This window comes from Cupressus sempervirens, chromosome 7, assembly GCF_028749045.1.
Source record: "Cupressus sempervirens isolate cs-2001-9-10 chromosome 7, ASM2874904v1, whole genome shotgun sequence".
Classification (NCBI taxonomy): domain Eukaryota; kingdom Viridiplantae; phylum Streptophyta; class Pinopsida; order Cupressales; family Cupressaceae; genus Cupressus; species Cupressus sempervirens.
In genome coordinates this window covers 925,299,411-925,325,214 of record NC_143124.1, presented here as the reverse complement: position 1 = coordinate 925,325,214, position 25,804 = coordinate 925,299,411, and the positions used below count along the sequence as shown (strand labels likewise).

The following is a 25,804-nucleotide window of genomic DNA, read 5'->3' as shown; positions in this document are numbered from 1 at the left end:
CATGTCTTTCTGTAGCGCTTTCACCTTCTTGTTTGATTCCTCATCACTACTACTACTCTCCGAGGAGGAATCATCTGAATCAGAGGACTTATGCTTTTTCTTCTTACTCGTCTTCTGTTCACTTTCCAAATCCATAGCGCGAGTATACGCATCGGTGTACGATGCTGGTGGTACAATTTTCTTTTTCTTTTTAAGAGCCGGTCGTAGCCCCTCCATGAACCACCATTTTTTCAACCCATCCGCTGGTTGACTCTCCATCTTTCCGATCAATTCCTTCAATCGCTTGGCATAGGTTCGGATTGTCTCATTCTTTCCTTGTTTGGTGCTGTAGATTTCTGCCACTATTTCATTATCATCTCGGAGTAGTCTGAATTATGCGATAAATTCTTTTTCAACATTCTCCCATGTATTAAGTTTCTGAGGACTAGTGTCAGAAAACCAGTCTATCGCCACACCCCGTAGGGTCGCTGGAAATTGTCTTACCCAATCATCCTCGTCTATCACACCATTTGCCATCCATATGGTTTCACACATTTTACAATGTCTGATAGGGTCTGCTGAACCATCACCGTGAAACTTGGGTAACTTTTCTTTAGGGCCAGCCATCGTTACTTGTCTTGGATTCTGAGGTACTTGTGTACCCGCGCTGTTCTGAGCTCCCGCGCTGTTCTGAGTTCCCACGCTGTTCTGTACTCTTGCACTGTTCTGTGCTCCTGCGTTGTTCTGGACTTCCGCGCTATTCTGTACAACAGCCTTGTTCCCAACAACCGCGTTGTCTGGTGACAAGTCTTCAAGTGATGTTCTATTCTCCGCCTGTATCTGTTCGTCCGGTGTATCAGGAACAAAGAGATCCCTCCACACTCGTGCTCCCTCGGTACTCCGAGCCGTGCGAGTTGCTTCCCTTCCGTTCGGACACTCTCCCCTCGACGTATACAGGTTAAGGAATTCTTCCCTTGTTTCCTCCACCAAATTTAAGCGTTGTCGAGTTTCTTCCAGCAATTCCTCGGCACTCCTCAGCCTACTAGGTGAGTGCACTCCCTCCGTCTGTGCCTCTTCACCCCTTCGGTGCCCCTCGGCAATCTGCTGAAGTCTCTGTCTGCGTTCTGCTTGCTGTGTTAAAATTAAAATTTCTTTTGCTGTACTTAGTTCATTCTTATCTTTCACCTTATTCCAATCTTGTTTGGCAAATTCGGCATCAATCTTCATATCATTCTTTCGTTCTAGGTACGTCTGGCAACGGTGCCAAATGTTTACTGCATAGGGTAAGAAGTTCAACACAAGTATAACACGATTCAATTCCGAACAGGTACTTTATTCATGTATGCACTTGCAGATTACAATGACTACAATGATCTCCGAATACAATGATGATTCCAAAGTCCATCTCGGACGTGTACATATACCTTTCTGAAGGGGTGACTCAAGCGTCACGCGCCCGTTTGGATACTACTCTACCCGTCGGCTACATTATACATTTTACTGACAACAAAAATCAGTTACGTGATCAGATTGGAAAAACTCAAAAAAACCTATAAGCAAAATGGTGGATTCCATCTTGAATCCACCCCAAGTTGAATTGGGTAGACGTCTGATCAACTAAGAAGAGCCCGCAGATTTCCATCCTGAGGTTTTGGAAACTGAAAACCAAAGCTTCCCCTTTCTCAGGGTTAAATAGGTATTGTCTAGAATGGTAATAAGTGCTAATTGGAGAATATGGAGGCCAATCTAATAGTGCCAAGGCAGCTGCCATTAAGGTATTGATACTAGATAACCTTTGGTGGGATCATATTGGGTACCTTTTAAAGTTCACCAAGCCTATATTGAGTATGATCTGATACACTAACATGGATAGGCCTTTCTTGTGTGAGGTATACAATGGCATTGACTCCATGATTTGAGGATATTAGAAATATCATAAATGAGAGAGAGGAAGATCCTGATGAGAGCTTCAAGGAGCTATACGTAATCATGGTAGAGAGGTAGAACAAAATAACATTCCCTTGCATTAAGCCCCACATTCTATAGCCAATCGGTCCTTGAGAGTACCACTAGAATTGCCCTATACAGAAATTTTGAAGTTGCTCAAGGGTACAAAGCAGCCCTTCAAAGAGTCTTTCCCAAGCACCTATGACCTGCAATGAGATCTGAAATTTTTAGTTTTGCGAGCACTGATGATTGTGGAAGAACAATGTTGATGCTCATAAATGGTGGTACTTCCATGAACAAATGTACAAGCACCTGCAACTCATTGCCATCCAAATTTTATCACAAGTTCTTTAATCGTGAGATTATAATTTATAAATTCTTGTTGATGAATATTAAATTAATATTTTTAAAATTGAAAATCTTAATAGGTTGTTAGTTCATCATCATCTGAGAGGAACTAGAGTACATAATCCTTCATCCACTCAATAAAACGAACCAACTAAACTCCAGAAAGGCAAATAACTTGGTCTTTGTGCATTCAAACTTGAGGCTCACAACACACAAAGAGAATACTTACAAAAAAGGGGAGGAAAAGCATTGGGATGTTGAACCAAAGTCAATAAAATTGGAAGCCCACTTTGATGCACTTGCAATTGATGATGTTGATCACAAGATACTTAGTGATCATGAAGCTGATCTTGAGGCTGTGCTTGAGGCTGCTATTACTGATGCTAATGACACTATTTGTTTTTCTATTTTGCAACAGCATGATGATAATGATTTGTGATGATATTTGATCACAAATGACTCATTAGTAATGTTGATGTTATTGTTTTTTAACTGAAACATTGATATGGTGGTGTATTTTGACATTTTCTTATGTCATTCAAACTAAATCGTTAATATATGCAATGGTGTATTTTACTAATTTGGTTTAATATTAGCATAGTTGTGTATGACCTTATTTGCTGCAGCATATTTTTACATGTATATTAAAAAAAATTAAAAGACTTGTACGGACAAACCCAGTACGAACCCATCCCAAAGAAAATTTGAGGGAAATTCAAACCCGCATCCATACCAGAATCCTAACTAGAACCTTAGATTTTAAAAGATAATTTGCAGGTAAAACAGATTAAGACCTGAAGCTAACATATATCTAGGATTTTAATCACATATGACCCTATTCTAAACATTTAAAGTCAAACTGAACTTAAAATGATTAATCATGGTAACATTTGGATTATTTTCTTTGATAAGTAGGAGATATTTTCCACTGCAAGCCAAATTGTGATAATGCTATTAGGATTCAACTAGGTAGTTTTTTGAGTCAAACTCATTGACCCATGTTTCATGAGTAGTGATTCACACAAACCAATCTCTCATGAGAATGAATGGAACACTTAGCACTCATTGTATGCAAGTGACACTCATTGAGGTAAAGCACTGAATCTTCCTGGGGGATGACCAGTGTAAATCATTGCTCATGAAACATGGGTCAATGAGTTTGACTAAAAAAACTACATAGTTGGATCCTAATAGCAATATCACAATATGTTGTTTGCAAAGATTGAGACATTGTTTGACAAGCAATTCAGTTAACTATCAATTACACTTTTTTCATAATGAAATATACCAAAAAACGAGGAAATATAGGTGGAAGGAGATTATCTAGTGAAGACGACAACATTGCTTTTACTTGAACACAACAAAACCATTTTCAACATTGAATAGTCAAGTACTTAACATGGAAAAGATTTGAAGGAGGAAGATTACTTGTATAAATATGCAGCAATTCCAAGTATTATGCAAAGGAGGATAATATCAATACAAAAATTGCGACTCGAGCGCAGCTGCACATAATAATCAAACAACAGCATTAGAAGAACCTCCTCTGAATGTGGAGTTACCATCTTTCAAACTCATAATCTTGCTCTTCCTTTAAGCCATTTTATTATATATTCTCTCCCCTCATCAACATATATTTATACAAATTCGTGCACCCTATGTAGTTTTATAAACAACTAATATAAAGCCAGACTGCATAAGCCAATACAAGAAAAAGTATCATCATGACAATTGAAATAGGAAGGAGACCTTTGTGACTGTTTCTTTCAACCTGACATTTGTGCTCTTAAGGCTACTGGTTGCTTGGTCAACCTGATTAATCAGAAACATGTTAAGTTTTTATTGAATCAATAAAGAAGACTGAACTCCATCCAACTTGAACTCATAACAATAGAGAAACATTGATACCTTCGAATCTATCTCATCCATCAAAGAAACCTGCCTGTCTACTTCCTGAGTAGAACGTTGAAAACATGTCAGCAAGAAGAACAAAACTTCTTTGAAGAACTTCATTTTCACAGTTGAAACTAAATATTGATAGATAATTAACCTCATTTATGTCTTCTGCCATATTTTTCAAAGTATCAAGCCCCTCTCCGATCACATCCAAGTCTTGGTCCTGTGGTCACCAGCAACATAAGATAATGGCTAATTAATTTTAAGTATCTACGATACTCTTGACCTGGCATTCATTTTCAAAATAGCTACATGAGAGACTATGTTTCAATATATCTTGCATTAGCCACTCGGTTGTGAGATTCCCAATTTGTGCAAAATATTTCCCAATCCTGTCAAACAAGAGAGGATAATGGTATTCTAGCCAGTCATTGTAACGTCATTGAAAGACTGGTCAACTGTCAAAAGTTGATAGAAAGAAGCAATTGGATTTGACAGCTCCCTTCAAAGTATCAGATTTCACAAAGTTTTTCCAGGGTATGAAGGAATTCATCTTCAAACATCATGAGCAACACAACCAAAGGTTCTGCAAATTCTTGAAGAAAGCATAGCACTATTAACAATAATTCTAACAAAAACTAGCAGCAACTGTTCTGAACCAATTTGAAACAATTATTCCAGAGTTTCTAAAATTAATCAACCTAACTGAATCAAGAGGGACTATATCAATGACCAAAGGTACAACTGACAATGATTCAACAATTTATTATCCTAAACATGCTAGAAGTTAAAACAATTTGGTAATGAGGAGAGAAAACGTCGACTCCAGGAATGCTTTGAGGTCAAAGCATTTTGGAAAGGATAACATATTCTCAATTAAAATGAATGTAATAGTCACAATATTGAGATCAGTCAAAATTGCACACTAATATATAGCTCCACTTATTCATTGAAGACGAATGTTGCTTTCACCTCAAATAGGCATCTTGCTCATACCCAGTGATGTTAAATTGTGAAAAATGAATGAGCAAACACAGAGAATGCTTATGGTATGGAATTTGAAAACAGATATTGTAAGTCATGACATGACTGACTGAGGTGATCCTAGCCTTAATATCACTCTCATCTAATTTGGATCTTTGGAAACAAACAACTAACCATTTGGTATCACCTACTGCTTGTGAGCAAAGGCTAAAGCTAATTCTCATATTATATTTTGCCAATTAGTTATGTGCTCATAATGGATTATATATCTCTTAAATTGCTTGGATTGCCAATCCAATGAAACAACTGCTGCTTTAATTACCTGTTTTGCTTTTCGCATATCATATTCCTGTCTGAATTGCTTCGCATCCTCTGTCATTTCATAATATCCACTTCCCATATCACCTACATCAAAAGATCATACAATTAGAAATGCAATTCAATTTTATTTAAATCATTAAAAATAAATGTCGAAAAAAGGTTTTCAACAGTTCTGTTAGTAAAAAGTGGTTGAATAAACCTTTATAGATACAAATATCATAAACAGAACTTGCCCCATGCAGATTATGCCTCGTCTGACTAGACAGATAAAAAATGTGAATATGGTTCACAATGAGAGTTGTCCCTATCACCTGTAGGTGAAGAATCAATTTTAATTTCCATTTGAGTATTTGAGGTTCTCCAATTTCCTGTCTGTCTTCTGCCTGTCCCTGTTCCATCTGGAACTGACTCAATCCTCTCTGCCAATGCCAGGACTAGATCACTGCGTGCAGCAAGCTCATCACCAGAAAGCCCTTTAACCTGTTATTCAAGCACCAAAATTCTTAAAATATCTTCACATATTACTAAGTAACGACAATATTCAGAGTTTGAAGTTACAAAGTTAAAACAGCCAACAGCATCATATCATAATATTACAATACCCCAAGGAAGCAGATATTAGTTGAAAGGAAAATGTCACTGTACAAACAAAACAAGCCACAAAGAAGAAGAGTGAGGCCAGATTAAACATACCATTACTATGGAATCCAAGAAAAGTTGATAACACAAACAATAGAAGCAAAAAAAAGGTAGTAAAAAGTGTCAATGATGAACACAGAACCAGGGGAAATTTTTATGACTACTTACATATTTAATTTTTGTTTTAAACAATTATTTATCTTTTAAACTTGTGAGTAATGCCTCCATAATTATTTAACTTATTTAATTATTTCTTGGTTTACATTTAGTAAAAATTTAATACTCGATTTCAACAAAATTGTCTTAGAATTTGGTCACTATTTTAAATTGAGAAATATTAAACAATTGACCAGATGAGTCCTTTAAATGTTTGATTCACACAATTTAATTGGCATATAAATTCATGGTGTCAATTCATCTATTTAATTTAGAGTAACGAAAATCACCGCAATTCGGGTGATTTTGGTGATTCTACAATCCAAGGAAGGCTGGGCAATTTTTTCTGACTCATCAAACTGGATCACCGATTTTTTAGGCCAAAATCGCCAAAATCGACGATTTTTGTCAAGAATCACCAATTGGTTTTATGTAGATGATGGATTTATTGTTTATGTATGTTAGGCTTTAGCTTCTATTTGATGAAGTTATAGTGTGTTTAAATTATATTAAATAAAGGGTGCATGAAATAAGTTTTAAATCGTTAAAATCTTTGAATTTCAAAGGTTTTTTCACCTTGTCAATTCATAGGAAATTCATGATTTGAGTAGGCCTTGCCAATTCCGATTTTTGGTTCTTTGATTTTATTCATTAAATTATTTACTTCAACTTATGCAATAATTTGACTAGTCAACTTTATCTATCCAAGATTGATTGAAAACATAATATGTCCCAACTTCTAGACAGCATAAATGTGAGACTGGCCACAAAGATATAAATAAAGGTTTGTAAAGCTTATAAAGGTTATTTTAAATTATAGATTTAATTTGACTTATAGTTGATGGGAAATAGTACATTAGTAATAAACTTATACTTTCCAAAATATGCATTCTAGTTGATTAGAACTAGCATTCAACATCAACCCATAGTTGGACACATGCACAACTTGCAAATTACATTGTTTTATGTGAAAGAACGTTGAACTTGCCCTAAAATGAGTATGGTGTAATGATCCGTTCCCAAGTTCCCCTCAAAACAGTGGCCTACTGCCCAAAAAGCCAGAGAGATGAGTTGACTATACAGTAATATTTGTGTCCAACAAGAAGGCCATATGGCCGTATGGTAATGTGGATAGATGATAGAATGGTCTGTATGGTGGTATGTCCATATAGCAAGAAATGGAAGTTGTACACAATGATGGCTTTGTATGGCTTGGAAGTGTGGCAGTGTGCGGAATGTCCAAATTGCAGATGACCGTACGGTAATGCAAGAGGGAAGTAGGTACGGCAGGAGATTATCTTGGCCATTCGATGTAGGGTGAAATGGCCTACGGTGTCAAGGAGGGTCATACAAGAGAAAGAATGCTAAGGATGTGCAGTAGACTTGTACGGTGAGCGGATGAGGAGACCATATAGTTGTTGCACGGGTCTGGAGTGTACAGAAGTTGCAGACAAAGGAGATGGGGGTAGGAACGGATGGCGTGACAACAAAGAGCAGAAAAAAAAGAGATTGAATTTACCAAATACAAATACTAGAGAGTTGATCAAATTAAACACAATGATTTCTTCGATTCGCAATATGATGTTGCTCTGACTTGCTAGATCCGAGTAAAGTATTACAAACGATAGAATAGGGTGAGGGTTGAATCCCACCGAACTCGGACAAACCAAATAGGGAAGGTCTTTCACTTCTGAAATGGTGAACAACTGAAAACTCTAACAAGAATTCGCAATGCATTGAAAATAATCCAAATTACATACCTAATGACTACTTACAAGCCGTGCTTAAATACCCGTCGGGGAAGACTTTCCGAGAGTGTACAAAGATAGCCGATGACAACACAAACTACAAAAAATAAACAAAAATGGGTCTGAGATATATTAAATCATTCGGCCCGTTAACAATAGTTTGATTAATAAGTCCTCCCATCCCAAATTTTTGCTTGTCCTCAAGAAAATGCAATGTTGGGTGCTAAAGAATGTATTCGCCCTCTCATGTCACATCGTCCAACAGCAAGTGTTTCCAGCGCACCAAATACTCCTTCACCGTACGGTTCCGCAGGGTCTTCTCCTGTACTTCAATGATCTTGATTGGTTCCAAGATGAGCTTTCCTTCTTCATTGAGCAAGGGAAGGCCTGTGGCTACCGTAACGTTCTGCCCCACGACCTTCTTCAGGCATGAAACATGAAAGACATTATGAACACGGCTCCCCTCCAGACGTTCCAGCTCGTAGGCGACTTCACCAATGTGACAAACTACACGATAAGGGCCATAAAATCGTGGCTTCAATTTTTCTTTTCCCTTTTCCTTCAATCAGGATTGTCGATATGGCTGAAGCTTAAGATAGACCAAGTCCCCTACTTCGAAACTCCTCTCTATTTGGTGTCTGTCGACGTATATCTTCTGTTGATTTTGTGCCCATTGTAAGTTTTCCTTCAGGCATCTTAGGATGTTTATCCCTCCTGAAGCCAGTCCCTCGCCCTCGGTGTGCGATTGTCACCCATAACTGTGTCAATGAAGGATAGGGGTTTGTCCCTGTATAAAGCTTTGAATGGTGTCATCCCAATGGACATGTGGTACATGGTATTGTAACAATATTCTCCTAGGTGTGTCTATTTGACCCACGCCCGTTGTTGTGCCGAAACATAGTTCCAAAGGTAACCTTTGAGCCACTTGTTCACAATCTCCGTTTGTTCATCTGTTTGAGGGTGGTAACTAGTACTTGGTGACAATTTTTTCCCTGCCAACTAAAACAATTATGTCCAGAAGCTACTAATGAATTGCCCATCCCAATCATTGACAATGTTTCGGAGTAACCCGTGCAGATGAAAGACTTCTCTAAAAAACAAACCGACAACTTGTGCAACTTGAAAATCTAAGGGGATGGCGAAGAAATGTGTGTATTTTGTGAATTTGCAACCACCACAAAGATACAATCCTTTCCGTTCACCTTGGGAAGTCCAGTTATGAAATCCATCGAGATACTTTCCCACTTATGTTCTGGAATTGGTAGAGGTTGCAGTAACCTGGCAAGTAGAGTATGTTCGGATTTGTTCGGCTGGCAAATTGTACCCTCTCTTACATACTGCAATACGTCTCCTTTAAGTCCTTTCCATGAAAACCTCTCCCTAAGAAGCCTGTACGTTTTGAGGAAGCCTGGATGTCCTACCAAGGGTGAGTCGTGTACCTCCTTCAAGACTTTCTACTTCAATTTGGATTCCGACACTAAAAATATCTGATTCTTATAGTAAATGATATCATCCACCACTTTGTACCCATCATCCTGAATGTTGCCATCCATTAGCTCATAGGAAAATGTGTTTTTGGAATATTCTACCAACAAATGTGCTTTCCTGTCAGCTAAAATCTGGGTTAGTAAGCAGATGGCGGGTTTCCTAGACAAAGCATCTGCAACCACATTGTTCTTTCCTTTCACATATTCAATGTTAAAATCGAAAGCCTAAACCTTACTTACCCATTTTTGTTGCCTCTCATTCAAGTCCTGTTGCCCCAAAAAAATCTCAAACTATTGTGATCCATATGAACGACAAACTTGGCACCCACCATATAATGTCGGAACTTGGTTAGTGCATGTATGATGGCCATCATTTCTTTATCGTAGATGGAATATAAGCATTTTGTTTACGTAAGCTTCCTGCTCTCATAGGCTATGGGGTGTCTATCTTGCATCAGTACTACGCCAGTGCCTTCTCCGGATGTGTCACACTCCAAAATGAACGGTCGAGTGAAATCAGGTAAAGCAAGCACAGGACAAATGCTCATTGCTTCCTTCAACTGATCAAAAGTGAGTTGTGCCTTTTCATTCCACTGGAAGGACCCCTTTCTTGTCAAATTTGTTAGTGGTGCGCTAAGCTGAGAGAACCCTTTAACAAATCTCTGGTTTTAACTGCACAGTCTGAAAAACCCTTGCAATTCTGTGAGTGATTTTGGGGGAGGCCAATCAAGGATAGCCTGAATCTTCTCCTGATGAACTTTAACTCCATATTTACTAACAACATGCCCCAGGTATAATATTTCTATCATATTGAATTTACACTTGGATTGTTTAGCGAACAAGGACTGATCCTTCATGATCCTTATGACTTCATCCAGATGCTTTAGGTGCTCTTCCCATGTCCAACTATAAATAAGAATATCATCAAAAAATACCAGTAAGTACTTAAGCAATTGTTTGTTGAAGATGTGTTTCATGCATGATTGGAATGTAGCAAGTGCATTTGTTAATCTAAGTGGCATTACTAGGAACTCATAATGCTCGTAGTGACAATGAAAGGCTGTCTTTTCCACGTCTTCTTCCCTCATGTGGATCTGATGGTATCCAGAATGGAGATTTATTTTCAAAAAATAGACTGTGCCATGTAATTCATCTAGCAACTCATCTCCTTGGAATGGGATATCTATTCTTTGTTTTTTTTGTTCAATGCATGGTAGTCCACACATGCACATCATCCCCTGACGTGAAAAGGCTAGAACTAGGACGGATCCATCCTTTCTCTAGCAGTTCCCGAATCATCTTTTCGATCTCATCTTTGAATTTCTTGGGATGGCAGTAGGGTGTGGTTATGACCGGCTTGGCTCCTGCTTCCAACTCGATAGTGTGTTCAAACCCTCAATGAGGCGGTATGCTAGGAGGAATGTCTATAAAACCTTTATCATGTTCACTCAAAATATTATGGAGATCATCATCCTAGGGAGGTGTCCGTTGACCTTTTATAGGTTCTGTCGAGACAAAACAATGTGCAGCCCAAGCAACATCATCACACCGAAAAATTGCCTCCATCCAATGTGCAAAAATTTCCTTCGGACCCTCATTTGCCATTCCACGGAGAACAACTTTCTTTCCATCAACAACAAAAGTGAAGTCCATCCATCTAAAGCTCTAAGTGTATTCATCAAGTGTCTCCATCCACTATATGCCCAAAATAACCTCCATGTCATCAAGGTCCACTATGAAGAAATCCTCGATCACCATGTGATTTGCCATTGTGATACTTAGCTGAGGAACAAGGTGTGTGCAAGGCAGAAGAGTCCCTCTGGCAACCTTGACTTGAAATCTTGCATGCGTCTCCGTAGGTAGACCTCTTTGTTTTACCAAAGATGAGTTTATGAAGTTAAGGGTAGCTTTGCTATCAAGCATCACCATAACTCTTTGTCCTTGAAGGGTTCCCCGTACACGAAACGTTGTACACCTCGGGCTACCAGCTAGGGCAACAACTCCTCCGCGTCGTACCAATGCTGCAATTCTTTCCATACGGTTCAAACTAACCATTTTAGTATCCTCATGGGGTTGGTTGTCTTTGGTGGGTATATCTTCCTATTCATCCTCATCATCAGACACGACCTCAATGTAGTGGATCTTTGCTTTCTCAAGGCATCTGTGCCACATTCCCATGGTCCCTTGCAATTGAAACATAGTTTTTTCCTTCGGAGCTCCTGTTTGGTAGCTTTGTCCAACAACGGCTTTCTTGGCAAAGGTTTATTATCTTTGTCCCTTAGAAACATTGGCAGTTTGGGGTGTGATTAACCGCAAAAGGATGACATCGATGATAATGCCATACTCCGTGCCTTCTTAATGGCCTCCAACAGGATGGTAGGATTGAAGCCTTTTACCCAACCTTTTAGTGGTTCTATCAGTCCATCCATGAAGAGCACTATCCGTCTTCTTTCAAAAATGTCTGACCAAAACAAAGAGTTTTTGGAATTCTGCAATGTACTGGTCAACCAATCCAGTTTCCCTCAGTTGTGCCAAATCTTAGAAATTGAGTTCCAAATCTTTACCATTATATCGATCTATCAATCTCCCAATGAATTCTGCATAGATGTTTATTTGATCATGCCCTAGTGTGATGGTGTCGTGATGCCACCATTCACACGCAACTCCCTCCAAATGTAATGCCGCAAATTAAAATTGCTTCTTCTCTCAGCATAGGATTAAGCTGGAAGTATCGGCCTTCATTACCCACACTTGTGCAGATATGGTTCTGGATCCGTCAAATGGAGATAAATTTACTTTACTCAACTTCCTCCTGAGATCATCATTAAAATATCTTCTATTTCCGCCTCCCAAATACCTCATTCTCAGATCTACGTAATCTTTGTAGGATATATCTTCCCCCAAATTTGCATTCTTCTAGTCTCCTCTCAACTATTCTTACATTTCTTCAAAGGTCAGTTGCTTCCCTCCGGTTGGTGCCTCCGTCTATGGCGAAAAAGACAACATGGAAGGTCGAGAGCATGCTGGATGAGGGTTTGCTTTACCCGACACTGAGTCCGCGCTGTGACCATTTTGTTCTTGAGTCTCTTCCATAAGTCATTGAGTATCATTGATCTGTGCTTGATTCCTCGCAAGTTCTCTCAATAGTGTCATGAGTTTGGCAGATGTGGGTTCCAATTTGACAGCGATTCTATCAATGGAAATGGTTCTTCTTCTTTTCTGGCTATAAACTCTCATTCACTGTCCATAGGCTGGTAGGAATGACGCTCTGATACCACTGTAATGATCTGTTCCCAAGTTCCCATCAAATCATTAGCCTACTGCCCAAAAACCCAGAAGGATGAGTTGACTATACAGTAATGTTTGTGTCTAACAGGAAGGCCGTACATTTGTACAGTAGCGTGGACAGAGGACAGAAGGGTCCATACGGTGGTATATTCATACAAGAAATGGAAGCTATACACAATGATGTCTCCGTACGGCTTGGAAGTATGGCAATGTGTGGAATGTCCAAATTGCAGACGACCATATGGTAACATAGGAGGAGAGTAGGTATGGCAGGAGATTATCTTGGTCGTACGGTGTAGGGTGAAATGGTCGTACGGTGTCAAGGAGGCACGTACAAGAGAAAGAATGCTAAGGGCGTTCAGTAGACTTGTACGGTGAGTAGATGGAGAAATCCTAAAGGAGACTGTATGATTGTTGCACGGGTCTGGAGTGTACGGAAATTGCAGACAAAGGAGAAAGGGGGTAGGTACAAATGGTGTGACAACAGACAGCAGAACAACAAAGAGATTAAATTTAACAAATACAAATACCATAGAGTTGATCGAATTAAACACAATGATTTCTTTGATTCGCAATATGATAGTGCTTTGACTTGCCAGATCCGAGCAAAGTATTACAGACGACAAAATAGGGTGAGGGTTGAATCCCACCGAAACCGAACAAACCAAATAGGGAAGGTCTTTCACTTCCAAAATGGAAAACAACAAAGAACTCCAACAAGAATTTGCAGTACATAGAAAAAAATCCAAATTGCATACCTAATGACTACCTACAAGTTGTGCTTAAATACCCGTCAGGGAAAACTTTCCGAGGGTGTACAAAAATAGTCGACAACAACACAAACTACGGAAACAAAACAAAAATGGGTCCGAGATATATTAAATCAATCAGCCCATTAACAATAGTTTAATTAATGATTTATTTTATAACAGGAACATTAAATATGACGTTTCGTCTAAAACAAGAATTCCTAGGTTAAGATGTGGAATGAAGAAATTCTTGAGGATTAAATCTCAATTGCAAAATTCACCTCTAGGTCAAGATTCACATCCGATCCTTGCAAATGTTGAAATGATGACTATTTTAGGAAATATGCAATGTAGAAAAATGAAAATTTTAATGAAAACATATACAAAATATTCACAGAGCACTGAAAAATTCTCAAGCTTTGCAGCTCGAGTATTTACACCATTAACTTGCACTAAAACTCAAGTTTTTTGTAAATTTTTTATTAAAAAATAGGCGAGTCCATGTGAAAACATTGGCTACACATGAATAAATGACCCAGCAAAACCAAAAAGTGAGAGTCAAATCACATATCAGTGCAATTCCAGAATTAAAATCCAAATCAGAATAAGGGAGGAGTAAATTAAAAGCAACTTCCATCAAGAAAGTCAGATTCAAGCAGAATAGAATCAGAAGATACGTTCACTTCCAAACTTTCATGAGCATTGCAAGAGGATTTCTAAATCAGTTTCGAGATTTAGGACAGAATCAGATTATTTCAAGTCCTAAAAGTCCTAATCCAAGTCTAAGAAATCCAAATTGCTAATTACAAATCATAATAAAAAAAGTCAAAATATCGATATCAAAAAACTAATTTCAAGATCAAAATCCAAGATCTCTATGTTTATGCTGGAAATTGTTTCAAGTACTTCAAAAGTCTATTGCATTTCATTTTTATTCCACGATGATCTAATGTTTTCTTTTTCTTTGTAGAAGTGACAAATGAAGGATGAGAGATACTTCACAACACAAGGGAGATCAAGTCATAAGGCAACCTAGAAGTGAGCAAACGAAGGTTCAAAACAGAGTCAAGGAAGAATTCAATGACAAGATGCATTAGCATGCAAATAGCTATACAAATGAAAAACATTATCACAATCTCCGAAATGAAGGATTTCTATAAAATGAAGAAGGAATCATGATGATGAAGCATTTTGGCAATATACACAATTACAATCATTCACAAGAAGTGGATAGTGTCTAAGTTAATCGAAGTTAAGAAATGTGGGATATCAATAGATCTCTTCTTTGTGAATAAATGAAGTTTACATGATATACATGTTGAGGTTGCACCTGCTCAACTCCAACCAATTATGTAATTCCAAGCCAACATGTGTGGACTCATTGAGCCTAACTCATCAATAGGAACACACGTGGAAGGCACTTACTGCAATATTACAATCATTTCTCTCATTGGTTCAGCCTCAAAAGAATATGTAATCAAAGATTTAATTTTTTCTCATTAGATAGCATTAAATGTATGTCGAAGGTAGTTGTAACAACCCCAAATAGGGTTTCATATAATTAAATTGGCCATTGAATTAGAATCAATCTAGACCAACAACATTAACACTATTACTATCAAAGCGGTAATCAAATGGATCATTGTACAAAGTTAATTTAACCATCTCAAAATGATCAGTGTCTACAAGGTTCTGCAATACATTCTCAGGCATGTCCTCGTTGTAGAGATAACAGCCACATGCCTCCTTTTGTTAAGAGCATTAGCCTCTTTGTTGTCTTCCCCTTGATATACTCAATACCAAAATCATATCACTGAGAAATTCAAGCCAGTGTCTTTTCTGGCATTTAAGTTAGGTTGTACAAAAATGCATGATCCATTTTCAATTCAAACAATTTACCTATCAGGTTTTGTAAGGCATGAACTATCGCAGCTATCTCAAGATCGTGGGTGCATATTTAACCTCATGCTGCTTCAGCTTCCACTACACTTCCTTCCTGCATTAATACACCACTCAATCCCCCTCACCTAAAGCATTTGTGATCAACGTAAACTGTCCATTCGGATATGGGATAACCAAGATAGGAGCAAACGTGAGTTTTTGTTTCAACAACTAGAAGGCATGCTCACATTCATCTATCCACTCAAATTTATTCCCTTTTTCTTTGAAGGAATGTGATAGGAGTTGCTATTTTAGAAAAACCTTCTACAAATTTCCTATAATAGCTAAACAATCCATGAAGCTCCTGGCCTCACTTACATTCTATGGGGTTAGCTGCTCAAGAATAGCTTTAATCTTAGCAAGATCGACTGCAATGCCATCTGCAGAAATAATGTGCCCCTACTAGTGGATCTTTTTCTCATAGAAGGAACACTTCAATAGCTTACCAAAAAAATTTCTATCATGAACTCATTGTAAAACTATACATAAGTGCTCCTCGTGTTCTTCCATGTTTTTAGAATAGATCAAAACATCATCTATGCAGATCTCCACAAACTTGAACACATTGTTCATTAAATTCATGAAGGTTGCAGGTGTGTTCGTCTGCCCAAATGGTAGGACAACACACTTTATGTTTCTAATGCTTCAGTGATTGAATCCAGAAGTGCCAGTGGCGAAAGAGATGGGTAAGTAGAGCTCATCTATATGTGGGAGAAAATACCTAATTTTGATGGTCACTTTGTTTAACATCTTGTAATCAATACATAACGGCAAAGTACCATCCTCCTTTTTAACAAAAATCGTCGGTGCTCCCTAGGATGACATAATGGAGCGTATGAAACCCCTTATGTTGTGGACATCATGTATAGTGCCTTGGATTGTGATTCCGCACTATGCATTATGCCAATAGAAAAATCAAACTCCCTTTTAGGAGGTAGTTCCGATAAGTCTTCAGGAAAGACATCTCGAAACTTGCATGAAAGAGTAGTGTCTTCTATGTAGTGAGTTGGAACTTCCTAGTTTCCACACGCAAGTAAATCTATATGCAGCCCCTCTTGGGTTTTACAATGTTATCTTAGGCATCAACTGGCTCACCGAGCATAAGGAAATCGTGAATTGCAAAGAGAAGTTGGTTGAATGCTTGGATGATACAAGTAATCTTGTGATACTGAATGGGGTAAAAGACCTATAGAATTAAGGTAAATATCAACTATGCAGCTCAAATAGGCTAAGAGGAAGGGATGTTTGTTATATGTTGCATAGGTCAAAGATCTTGAAGATCCTACTCATTTCTTGGAGGATTATCCGATATTACAAAAGTTTTGAGATGTCTTTCCTGAAGACATATCAAAACTACCTTCAAAAATGGAGTTTGATTTTTCTATTGACATAATGTGTGATGCAAATGCAAAACCACGACCCAAGGCACCATACAGGAGTCCACAATAGAAATGTATGAACACAAGGTACAATTTCAAGAGTTGTTGGATAAGGATTTCATATGCCCCAATGTGTTGTCGTGGGGAGCACCGGTGATTTTTGTTAAAAAGAAAGATGGTACTTTGTAGTTATGTATTGATTATAGGATATTAAACAAAGAGACCATAGAAAAAAAGCTATACACTCCCACGTATAGATGAGTTATTTCACCAAATGAAGGGAGCCACTGTTTTCTCATAAATTGACCTTCAATCTAATTATCATCAACAAAGAATCAAGAATGAGGATATAGCAAAAACTGATTTTAGGCCTTGATATGAGCACTATGAGTTTGTTGTCTTATTTGGGCTAACGAACGCACCTACAACCTTCATGAATTTAATGAAAAATGTGTTCAAATATTGCTTAGATACGTTTCTGGAGATCTTCATAGATGATATCTTGATCTATCCTAAAAGCATGGAAGAACATGAGGAGCACTTACGTATAGCTTTACAGCATCTTCACGATACGAAATTATATGGTAAGCTATCGAAGTGTTCCTTCTACCAAAAAAAGATTCACTATTAGGGGAACATTATTTCTTCAGATGGTGTTGTAGTTGATCCTACTAAGATCAAAGCTATTCTTGAAATCGCCAACCCCATAGAATATAAGCAAGGTTAGGTGCTTTATGGGATTGTCAAGCTATTACAGGAGATTTTTTGAAGGCTTGTCCAAAATAGCAGCTCCTATCACATCCCTTGAGAGAGAAGGGAACAATTTGAGTGGACAGACAAATGTCAGCATGCCTTCTAGTTGTTGAAATAGAAACTCACATCCGCTCCCATCTTAGTTATCCTAGATCGGAACGGACAGTTCACACTAATCACAAATGTTTCGGGTGAGGGTTTGGGTGGTGTATTAATGTAGGAAGGCAGGGTAGTGGCTTATGAGTCTCGAAAGCTAAAGCAGCATGAGGTTAACTATGCACCTTGCGATCTTGAGTTGGCTGTGATAGTTCATGCCTTACACATGTGGAGGCACTACCTGATAGCTAAACCATTTGGATTTGAAAATGGATCATATGGGGATAAGATACATTTTTACACAACCTAACTTAAACGCCAGACAGAGACGTTGGCTTGAATTTCTCAGTGACTATGATTTTGTTATTTAATATGTCAAAGGAAAGGAAAAGAAAAGTGGTCGACACTCTTAGCAGGAGGCATATTGTTGCTATCTCTACTACAAGTACACACCTAAGAGAGAAGATATTGCATAACCATGCAAGTAATGATCGTTTTGAGATGGTTAAGTCAGCTTTGCAAACTGATCCATCTAACTACCACTTTGACAATTATAGTTTCAATATTGAGAGTCTTTTGAGATACCAAGGTCGACTATACATTCCCAACCGAGCTGGGTTGAGGAAATAGTGATGGAGAAGATATATTCCACTCCCTTTACAGGTCATCTAGGGGTAACCAAGATGATTGTCGATATAAGATCATTGTATTTTTTTTACTTGGGGTGAAATGTGATGTGTTAGATTACATAGCATCAGCAAGTCAAGGTTGGGCATGTTTATCCAATTGGATTACTTTATCCACATTACATACTGAAATATAACTGGTAAGTCATCACTATGGACTTCATCTAGGGATTATCTATGACTAGGAAGAGGCACAATGTTATTTTGGTTGTTGATAAGCTAACTAAAGTGACCCATTTCATTTCAAGTAGTTAGCAAGTGGATCCTTGGCTCTAGCCAAAAAAATTGTGCAAGAGATATTTAGATTACATGGTGTACCTAAGACCATAATATCTTATAGGGATACAAGGATGACATCAAGGTTTTGAACAATCTTGAGTGCTTCATTAGGTACACAACACTCAAAGTTGTAAGCAAATTCGGCTTAACCATGGAGGAAACTCCGTAGTTGAGCACGCTCAAGCTAGAGTAGTACTGGGATGGGTGACTTCCTAGGAAGTCTCAATGCTTCACCTTAGTGAGCATCACCTGGATCCAATGAGTGCTAAGTGTTCCATTTATTCTCATGAGAGATGGATTCATGCTTGAATAACTACTCATGAGACATGGATCAATGAGTTTGATTGAAAAACTACACAATTAAATCCTAATAGCAATATCACAAAATAGTTATTGGAAAAACTAAGAAAACAAGTGGGGGTTTTTACAAGAGAAAGGCATAAGTTATTACATATCTATATGCATTTCTGATTTTTGTTCTGAGTTTGTCCTATAATATATGAAATTGAAAACCACCTCATACTAAACAATAATCTCATAAAATATTGTTCCATTATCTTGTCATTTAATTTAGTTCTATTGAACTTGTTCAACAAGAAGTCCCTCTCAAAAAGAACTACAAGTTACGATACTCGATTGCAAGCTGGGGAGAAGAGCTCCACAAACCAAAACATTGCACATCATTCTCCTAAGAGAATACTCAAGTTCTTTTCTAAACGTTCTTTTACTTAATTGAGCATGTAAGATATTCTAAGTAATCTTTTTCCTAGAATATTGGCCATTTTCTAATGAAAGTTAGAATACCTTTTATGCTTAGAACAAAAATGTAGTTTGTTAAGAGAACAAATCGTTATGGCATGTATTGGGTGGATATTTTGCAACCGACAGTTTGTTCAATCCAATCGCAAAACACGTAGACCAGCTACAACATATGAGAAAAGTTATCCTACGTTTAAGGGAAGGCTCCCTCTTCTCACTATTCCTTGGATCAACCCAAGGTAAGCAAGAAGTTGAGAGATTTTGTAAATGGTGTTACCAATGATCTTTCCTCTTATCTTCCAAGAAATACTCCACTTACCTGCGGGGCGAGTAATGGTAATACAAGCTACAGCTTCTAGTCTATGTATCACCACAATCGCTCCTAGTCAAAGCTCCGCCTCTGATTGTTTCTTAACTCACTATGCTCTATTATTTAAACATACAATAAAGACAATAGACACAAATTATAGTCAAAGTTTCCAATTTGCTGTCACAATTGTTTCGAATGAAAGCTTCAAATCCAATTTTTTATTTTTATTCACTTTTCTTCCAAATTGGTACTACACAAGCAAAGTTATACTTGCACAAGTTTGGCAAAGCTTTTTTGCATACAATAAAAGATGGTTTTTACAATGAGGGAGGCACTTCTTATATAGGAAAAGAAGTGAGAGAAAGAAGGGGAAAAGATGGGAACAACTCAACTACTTCGAACCAGTAAAACTAGGTGAAAAGAATTATTGGAGTACATGTCATGAGGACATGAAATTGAATTACATGCAATTTATCTTCTGCAACTACAAAGTTGAAAGACACTTCAAGAAAATGTTTAAGTTGTTGATTCTGAATGAATCAATTCTGTAGATTATTAGCAAAGACCTTTGTACTTGGTGATGCAATCATGGATGACTGCCTGATCGGGAATCTCTGTATTCCGCGCCACTATATTCTCTTTGATGAATTGCCAATTGTCATTTGAAAACTTGATGTAAACAAGCTTTTCCTCATTCTAGAATTGTGAATTCTTCTTTTTCGAATCTGCACATTCTAAAACGTTCAACACTTTGAAACCCTTCTCAATGATGTCTGGATTTAAACCCAAAACAACTTTCCCATCAGTAGCTTTAATTGATTTTCCTCTCATTATTATATATCAAAGTGTTTTGGCGCAATTCCACACGAATTCAAGCTCTAGAGAAGCCATTGGAAAAGTGGAGATCAAATGAATTTCGCTTCTGTGGATCCGACGCATATCTTCTTGATGAGATGTCTCTGTTCTTTGAGGAAATTCTAACATATCTTAAAGAGTGAGCCGCAACATGGAGATGAGGACATCTTCCAATTAGATTAAATCCTTGACAACTTTGGGATTTGAGTTTCAATGATGGGTCCATGAGGGTGGGTGTTCGAAATATGGATTAGATACTTTGAACACCTTTGGTGGCTGAAAATGAACAAAACATGATATATTTTAGGCAAAAATATCCAAAACCGGGTTTATGATGGTGGATGATGCAGTGCAAGGTAGGAGAGTCCAAAGGAGATGTCCTAGCCCCCAACAATTAACCACACAGCAGAATATAAACAATAACACAGAGATTTAGATCCAAAACAATGCCAATTCTCATTATAGAATCATAAGATTTACATCCAACATGTCCAAGTGTAAGCCTTCCAGGTTACGGCCAAATACATAAGGAATTACAATAACAATTATGCAAAACCTCGCAAGATCTAAACTCTAGCTAGTCCAAACTCACAATCTGGTAGAAAACCCCCAGAAGAATATAAACTTGTGCTTGCAAGCCACCAAGCAACCTTCTTGTTTCCCAAGCCCACACTTAGCTTCTAGCTCTGCCAAACTTCGCTCCTCCCGGCTACTCCATGTTGAACTCCATACTGAATTATGACTCAAGACATCACAAGACCCTCTACTTATACTAAACCAAGCCACAAGTCAGCCTAGTAGCCCTTACATTAAATAAACACTCACATTAAATAAGCTCTCAAGCCACAAGTGGGCTTGGCAACAGACATTAAATACATGAATAACAAAATACTTAGGACAAGCCCCAAGTTTACAACCATAACGAACTCATAAGACTAAATAAGAGTATGCACACTTAGACATACGTCCATGTGTCAACCAACCATCCAAATCCGCATAAACCAATTCCCTCGAATTGAAGCTCGCAGGAACAATCTCCAAAGTCTATCAATAAACCAGGAACATATTACCAACAGCCACCAAAACAGGATCCAACTCCAAGACGATTACTTCAAAAATTATGTGCACTTAGGACAAGGTTCCCCAATATGTCTCAAACATATCCCCAACTACGCGAACCGTAAATCGACCAATCCGAGTGCTAAGCTCCTGCAAACATGATTGTTAACTACCCCAATGCTCCTACATCATTGGATTGCATGTAGGCAAAAAGAGGCTTTTACTTTGGGTGACCAAGAATGCAAGTTGGAAGCATATGAATATGAATATGTGAAAAAAGAAAACTTTGGTATTTAAAGGTGTGACCTTTTACCAAAATTAGATTCTCTAGAGGCAACTTCATGTAGTATAAATGAGTCATATCTACTTGAGGTAAACATGTGATCGGGTTTGGAGGATGTAATTGCATGTGTTGGAAAATGGATGTAATTGCATGTGTTAGAGAATAGATAAAGTATGGATTGGCATGGAAGGCGAAAACATGTATATGCACTTGCATTCTTGGATCAGAATCCTCAACTTTCTTCCAAAAAAGAAATCAACACAACCAAACAAACAAACAAGAAAAACTAAGAACAAAACAAAAACATACCTCTTGCTATTGACTCAGACATGACAAACTTCAAGATATCCCTTTACATGCAATTTCGTTTTTGGAGTTTGCAAGAGTTTTAACATTAGCAAATGATAAGATTTCACACTTATTTTAAAGACAAAATGCAAAAGACATGGGTTGCATATGAACGAATGGACAAAAAAAGCCAAAGAATGCAATAATGTAGCAAAACAAGTAAGAAATACAAGCAAAGGCAAAACCTTCTACTTACTTAGAGCTCAATGAGCCAAAAATGGAGCGAAGAGAAGTTTGGATGAACAACTCTTCTCCGAAATCAAGTTCTCCAAGTGCAAACGCATGCAACAACTAAGTGCCTTTGACAAATTCAAAGTTGCAAATCGTAATCTCCAAGGTCAAATGCATGGATATTTTTACATGTAGATGCCAAAATGTGGTCTTAAATGCAAAACATTTTGGTAAAATACATATCCTTGGGCGTTTTTGGAGAAAAACATAACCTAAAAATGCATTTACATGAGTCAGTTTTTCTTGAAATGGTCAAAAATGAGAACTTCATACGCATATAAATGCATTCAAACACCAAAACATGCCCTCCAAGCTAAAACACATGACTAAAAATGGATGTGTTTGGGCATTTTTGGAGAAAAACGTGCCCTTTAGCTCCATTTACATGAAACGTTTGGGCATGAAATGAGGGAAAACGTCCTTTGAATGTGTTTGCATGAATCTAAATGTGAAATCGCACCCTATAGATGTATATGCATATGTTATTTCCTAACTCAAACTCCACGTTTTTGCTTGGAGAGCAAAATCGGACCCTCAACATGCAATCGCATATTTAAAATAAGTATGTATTTGAGTTGGAAGTGCAAATTGCACTCTAGAGGAGTGATTACATGCAACGCCTAGATGTATAAAGCACTTTCCATGCAAATCGGACTCTAGAAGAGTGATTACATATTTAAAATGACTTGGAAATGTCATGTTTTAGTGCAAATCACACTCTGGTCTCTAGGAGGCCATTTACATGTGATGCCTAGGCTGGAAATGTGTCTTTTCATGCAAATCGAACTCTAGAAAGGTCATTGCATGTTTTAAAAACTCAACAATTATAGGTTTGGACACTTTTGGTGCAAATCACACTCTAGGAGTGCAATTACATGTGACTTTTTTGTATGTGAAAGGAATTTTTCATTTAAATTGGAGTCTAGGAAGCCCTTTACATGTTTAAAATGACTTGCTTTTTCATTTGCCTTAGTCAATCTTTCCATTCAAGTACAAAATCGCACTCTATGGATGCAATTGTATGAAGCATATTTGAAAAAAGATGTTACTGAGTTGAACTTAAACTTCCTATTTAACACATGTCTAATTGATTATTGAGTAAAAATTACTTTAAATGGATCAAAATAGAATTGTTACACTATATAGTTTACATAATGTGTAAATATTTATTTCAAAGCAACATTTTACTTGGATATTTTAAATAAAACATTAAAGTAAATCTCAATATTAAATTAGACTATACAGTGCACTATAGTCACTTAAGTGAAAAATTTAAAAGCAACTCAACATGAAAATATAACATAAAGTGCACTATAGTCACTTAAATAACTTAAGTGATAAAGTAGCTTAAAAACATAACATAAAGTCCTTTAAAGTAATATTTTTCAAAAAAAAAAAACACTCAACAATAAAATATAACATCCATATTTTAAACATGTGATTGTGACTAGAGAGTCCACTATTTGGGCACTTAAATGATCTTATCTTTTGACTACTAAGTCCAATTAAGCCCTAAGATATTACCAAATCAAAGGGAAAACCAAAAGCAAGCGATTGAACTAAATAGAAAGTTTAAAGCAAACTAAATAAATACTCAATGTTACATCGGCATAGGGGTGCGGCGGTGCAGGGGGGACGTTAGGACAAATTTTGGGTGTGGGAAAAAAAAGGCCTTAATTTGAGGACGATGGTGTGTGGGGGGGTTGTTTAATCTTTACATATACGACTTGAAATGCTAATTATGATTTGACACTTCAATATAACATACCAAATATATTTGAACAATGATTATAGAAAATTAAAATGCAATTCACAAACCATAAGTTCAGACTTCATAACCAATGACCATTGAACTTAGTAACATACTCATAGCAAGTTGTAACATTAATAACATTAAAGTTTTAAACATAATGATAATGATAAATATAATATATAAATCATACATAGTATCCTGTAAGTCAACCATTCACCATCAAATGCCAAAGATGAAAGATTTAAAATTCATTGTTCAAAATTAAAAATATGATATATCATAAAAATCAAGATTCTCATGATTACAATGAGTAGAGTAATATGAAACAGTGAAATGAAATAATGTGTCATGGCCATATCAAAGTGAGTACAACCTACAAAATGTCAATGATGAGAATGTAAGGGTGGGAGCTCTCTAATTATACCCTAAACTGAAATCCTCATTACTAGAACTACTAAACTCCTCATGAGTGAGATAATATTAAAAAAAATGAAATTTTTTGAATTTTCAACATGGGCACCGAATGCACCTTGTGTGTCTCCTAGAAGCACCCTCACACACCCGTGCGTGCACACGCGCACTCGAGATGCACCCCCGCACCTACACACCTGTCGAGTGCGCCGACCGGTGCACCATCACTCCAACAATGATGGCAAAGCACAAATGCACAACGTACCCACATTCAGGATGTACGCGCACCCGATGCACCAACGTTTTATCCCGAGTGCACACAGCTAGTTAACACTACAAACACTCAAAAATGCATCTAAGGACTTTGAAGGCTTCAAAAATCAAGGATAGGCTTAATAAAATGAAAAATGAAAAGGACTTGACAAAAGCCTTCAGCAAAAGGATTCACTATATGAAATGGGAACAACTAGTTGATCAATGTTGACCAATTAAATAGTGAATTATCTCAGAAAAATGCAAAACTCTATTGGAAAAGTTTCGTACTGTTATCTACATTTGTGATAACAAAATGCAAGACAACAACATTCATTCATCACAAAAATCCAGTGCAAAATGGAATGCCATCATAGTAAAAGTATCAACACATATATATTTAATTGTATATATATATTCATGTCAATATTTGCAATTAATTCTGGAAATCGATGATCACTCATATAACTGATCAAAATCTAGTATATTCCAAGCATATTATTGATATGCATTTAGAGGTTATTACTCACAGATTATTGGCATTTCATGTTTTATATAGGATAGCAATCAAGCATTATTATCGGTGATCATTTTCAAATTGGATATTATTTATTTGTGCAAGACAAATACAAATCAAACTTGGTAAACATTTATTAAGTAACAAACCCCGATTAGAGTGTTTACTGTACAGGTAAAGAAATCAACACATACAGACAATGGAACAGAATAGCAGAATTATATTCGCATATGCCAGAACATACATTAGGCTTCATAATATTCGCAATAGTAGCTGATTGATGCTTTACAATGATCCCAGACGAGATATAAATACTATCCGCCGAACCTTCCCGGAGGAGTCCGTCAGCC

The 25,804-nt window shown here is 37.3% G+C and overlaps 1 protein-coding gene across 5 annotated transcripts in view; it reads right to left on the bottom strand.

Moving 5' to 3' along the window:
* Positions 1–25,804, bottom strand: part of LOC149550575 (syntaxin-71-like) — a 124,087-nt gene that overhangs the window by 72,471 nt on the left and 25,812 nt on the right. For 4 of the 5 annotated variants that reach the window (XM_089793557.1, XM_089793558.1, XM_089793556.1 and 1 more), the window contains exons 3-8: positions 5,787–5,955; positions 5,477–5,559; positions 4,325–4,393; positions 4,183–4,227; positions 4,024–4,086; positions 3,703–3,779 (exon numbers count right to left, since the gene is read on the bottom strand). In XM_089793557.1, coding sequence (XP_089649683.1) covers positions 3,703–3,779; positions 4,024–4,086; positions 4,183–4,227; positions 4,325–4,393; positions 5,477–5,559; positions 5,787–5,955 — 506 coding nt within the window. Of the gene's footprint in view, positions 1–3,698; positions 3,780–4,023; positions 4,087–4,182; positions 4,228–4,324; positions 4,394–5,476; positions 5,560–5,786; positions 5,956–25,804 lie in introns of those variants that run through there. The other variant, XM_089793559.1, reaches the window with a different exon arrangement.